General features: G+C 37.8%; 1 protein-coding gene across 1 annotated transcript; it reads left to right on the top strand.

The window, feature by feature from the left end:
* Positions 1-1,196: 1,196 nt before the first annotated feature.
* LOC136033478 (epsin-3-like) lies at positions 1,197-1,904 on the top strand. The gene has a single exon (XM_065714226.1). The coding sequence runs from the start codon at positions 1,197-1,199 to the stop codon at positions 1,902-1,904; it is 708 nt and encodes a 235-aa protein (XP_065570298.1).
* The last annotated feature ends 1,023 nt before the right edge of the window (positions 1,905-2,927 follow it).

Below are 2,927 nucleotides of genomic sequence, written 5' to 3'. Positions count from 1 at the left end.
ATATCGTTTTGTCTAAGGATATGCGTGTTATATTACATTGCACATAAAGATGTATCTATTTCAAAAATTATGTTTTATTTTGATGTAATCTTTTGTTAATTACAAAAGTCACTAAAGAGGGGCAGTTTATGGGGATTGCAATGGTGCAATTTTCACTTCGATTTGACCCCATTTTGATGGCTTTCAGGCTATTCTTTTATATTCTCTTAAATTTGTTTTCATAATAAGCCTTTAACATTAACAAAAAGAACTGTTACCATCTGAATCAGTTTCTAATGGGAAATTTTTGTCACCAGACACTCTTTTTTTTCAAGGTGTACTTTTAAATTTTCGGCCGCTATGAGCTAAAGTTCGTTCTTTACTAAGTTAGTCTAACGCTGCATTCACGGTTAAAATATGAGAGATGTATCACTATTTATGTGAGTATTGCGTCGAATATGAGAGTACCTATATAGTGAACTTTCTATCTGTTTTCGTATCGATAGTTTAATCAATAATACTGAAAACAAGAACAAAATCATATTTGAACCATGAATTTCCTACAAAAATCCCGTATTATTATGACCTTACGACTTGGAGTGGTGGTGGGGGATTCGTGAAAAGCCCACGAAGAGGGTTTCGGCTTAACAAACATCATCAGAGATGAAGCCCCCTGAGAGCCATTTTTGACCTTGTAACTTGAGTGGTGGTGGGGGGCTGGTGAAAAGCCCACGAAGACGGTTTCGGCTTAACAAACAGATTATTTGTTAAAAATTGTTTGGCAACAATCTTGAAATTATAATGATGGAAATAAACCATTAAATAATCAAAAACTTTATTTGTAGCATTTGCTTCTGTAGCAATTACTTTTTTTGTAGCATTTGCTTTGTTTTATTCATTTGCATTTAACCCATATTGGATTATATATACCAATAAAAATAGAAGATGACGTTACGGAAGACATTCATCGGATCTGTGGCGATCGTTAAGATGTAGGACTATGCTTTGACAGAAAGAACTTTCTTTAAGAATTATCAGGCTAATTTAAGGGTATTTCGTAGATGCAAATATATTTCTAAAATTACATGAATAAGATGATAAATTTCTATGTATTTTTGTTATGGAATTAAATGTTGTCAGAATCCCTGATTCTAGATAGGTAGACAAGAATTATCACTTACATACCTAGGAAGTCTGCATTATGAAGCAATTATAAAATGTCTGGTGGAACTTTGAAACGGAAGATTAAGAACATTCTATTAGGGTACAGTTCTGTCGAAATATTAGTTAGGGAAGTAACATCTAAAAGTATAGAATCTGATCCCGATCCTAAGATGATGAAAAAGGTGGCAAGCCTTACTTTTGACAGCTTAGCAGTTCATAAAGTAATGAAAGTGGTTGAAAAGAGAATTAAGGATGTTTATTGTTGGAAGCATGTATATAAAGCAACAATATTGTTAGATTTTTTGTTTGATAATGGTAGCATAAAAGTCTTAGAAATAAGCGACAAGTTGTATGAGCATATATACCGTTTGTCGAACTATCATATATATAGAAAAGATATATATATAAAAGATATATCTATAGCTGAAAAAGATGTAAAAGATTCTGATTTCGGAAGATCTATAAGAGAATTAAATCACCGAATTTACCGTAGGCTGCAAGAACAGAGACGCTTGAACTCAAGGCCTTTACAAGTAAGGCCTTGTACATCTTCCAGTGCACGAAACCAATTTTCAGTGACTGAAGACGTTGGTAACAGTGGTACCTTGACAACCACTTATCCTGCAAACTCAAAGACTCTAGTTCCTAAGTCTACCACGGAAGAAGAGCTTCAATTGAGACTTGCCGAGACTTTGTCGCGACTGTCTAAAATTGAAGAAGACAAAAATATGGCTAATACAGCGCCTTTGATCATCTTGTAACAATATTCAAAGGATCTTTGCTGAAGATCTGGTGTGAAGGACAAATATTCTTCTGCTGTGAGCTATGTCCCCAATCCTTACAGTGAACGGAAACAGTCAAAAACTCTTCAAAACAGTTCGTGAACTGTCTAGCAGGAAAGATCCCGTCTCCACAGCAATCCTAGACAAACAAAACAATCCCATTAACGACGCAAAAAAGAAACTCGAACGATGGAAGGAATATTTTGAAGATAAATTAAATCTGCAGATCATTTCCAATCCCAGCATCCTAAACTCCTTCCCCATTAATGATCGAGAACCTCCACCACCACTCTTAAAATCAGAAACTGAGGCAGCGATAAGATCCCTGAAACGAGGGAAGGCCCCAGGACCGGACGGTATCACTGCTGAACTAATTAACATTGACTCAGAGGACGTCGTCGAATTGTACCACAAAGTTGTGTCAGCCGCATGGTCAACGGGCCACGTCCCACAGCTATGGTGTAAGGCAGCAGTGGTTCCAATCCACAAAAAAGACTCAAGAAGAGAGTGTGAGAACTACCGCCCGATCAGCTTGACCAGTCATCAAACCAGAATACTGACCAGAATTCTCCTACGTAGAATCCAAGCAATTACAGCCTCCGTTCTGGGTGAATACCAAGCTGGCTTCCGACCTGGACGATCGACCATTGACCAAATCTTCACCGTTCGTCAGCTCATGGAACGCTTTGTCGAGTTCAACAGAGACCTATATCATCTCTTTATTGACTTTTGGCAAGCCTTCGATTTAATCTGGAGGAAAGGTCTGTGGCACATCCTAAGACATTACGGTATCCCCGACCAAATCGTCACGATTATTGAGAATATATACAGTCAATCCAGAAGCCGGATACTCACCATTGATGGACTCTCTGATGAATTCTCAACATCCTCGGGAGTCTTACAAGGATGTATTCTGTCGCCTCACCTGTTCAACCTGTTTCTTCACGCCATACTGTCACTGATACCAGACGAACATGGAGCCAAAATAGGTGGAGTCCTAGT

The sequence above is a fragment of the Artemia franciscana genome, chromosome 12 (genome assembly GCF_032884065.1).
Source record: "Artemia franciscana chromosome 12, ASM3288406v1, whole genome shotgun sequence".
Lineage (NCBI taxonomy): Eukaryota > Metazoa > Arthropoda > Branchiopoda > Anostraca > Artemiidae > Artemia > Artemia franciscana.
This window is presented reverse-complemented; position numbering and strand designations above follow the sequence as displayed.

Coding starts and splice junctions, on each gene's coding strand:
- LOC136033478 (XM_065714226.1), top strand. CDS start 1,197: ATGTCTGGTGGAACTTTGAAACGGAAGATTAAGAACATTCTATTAGGG.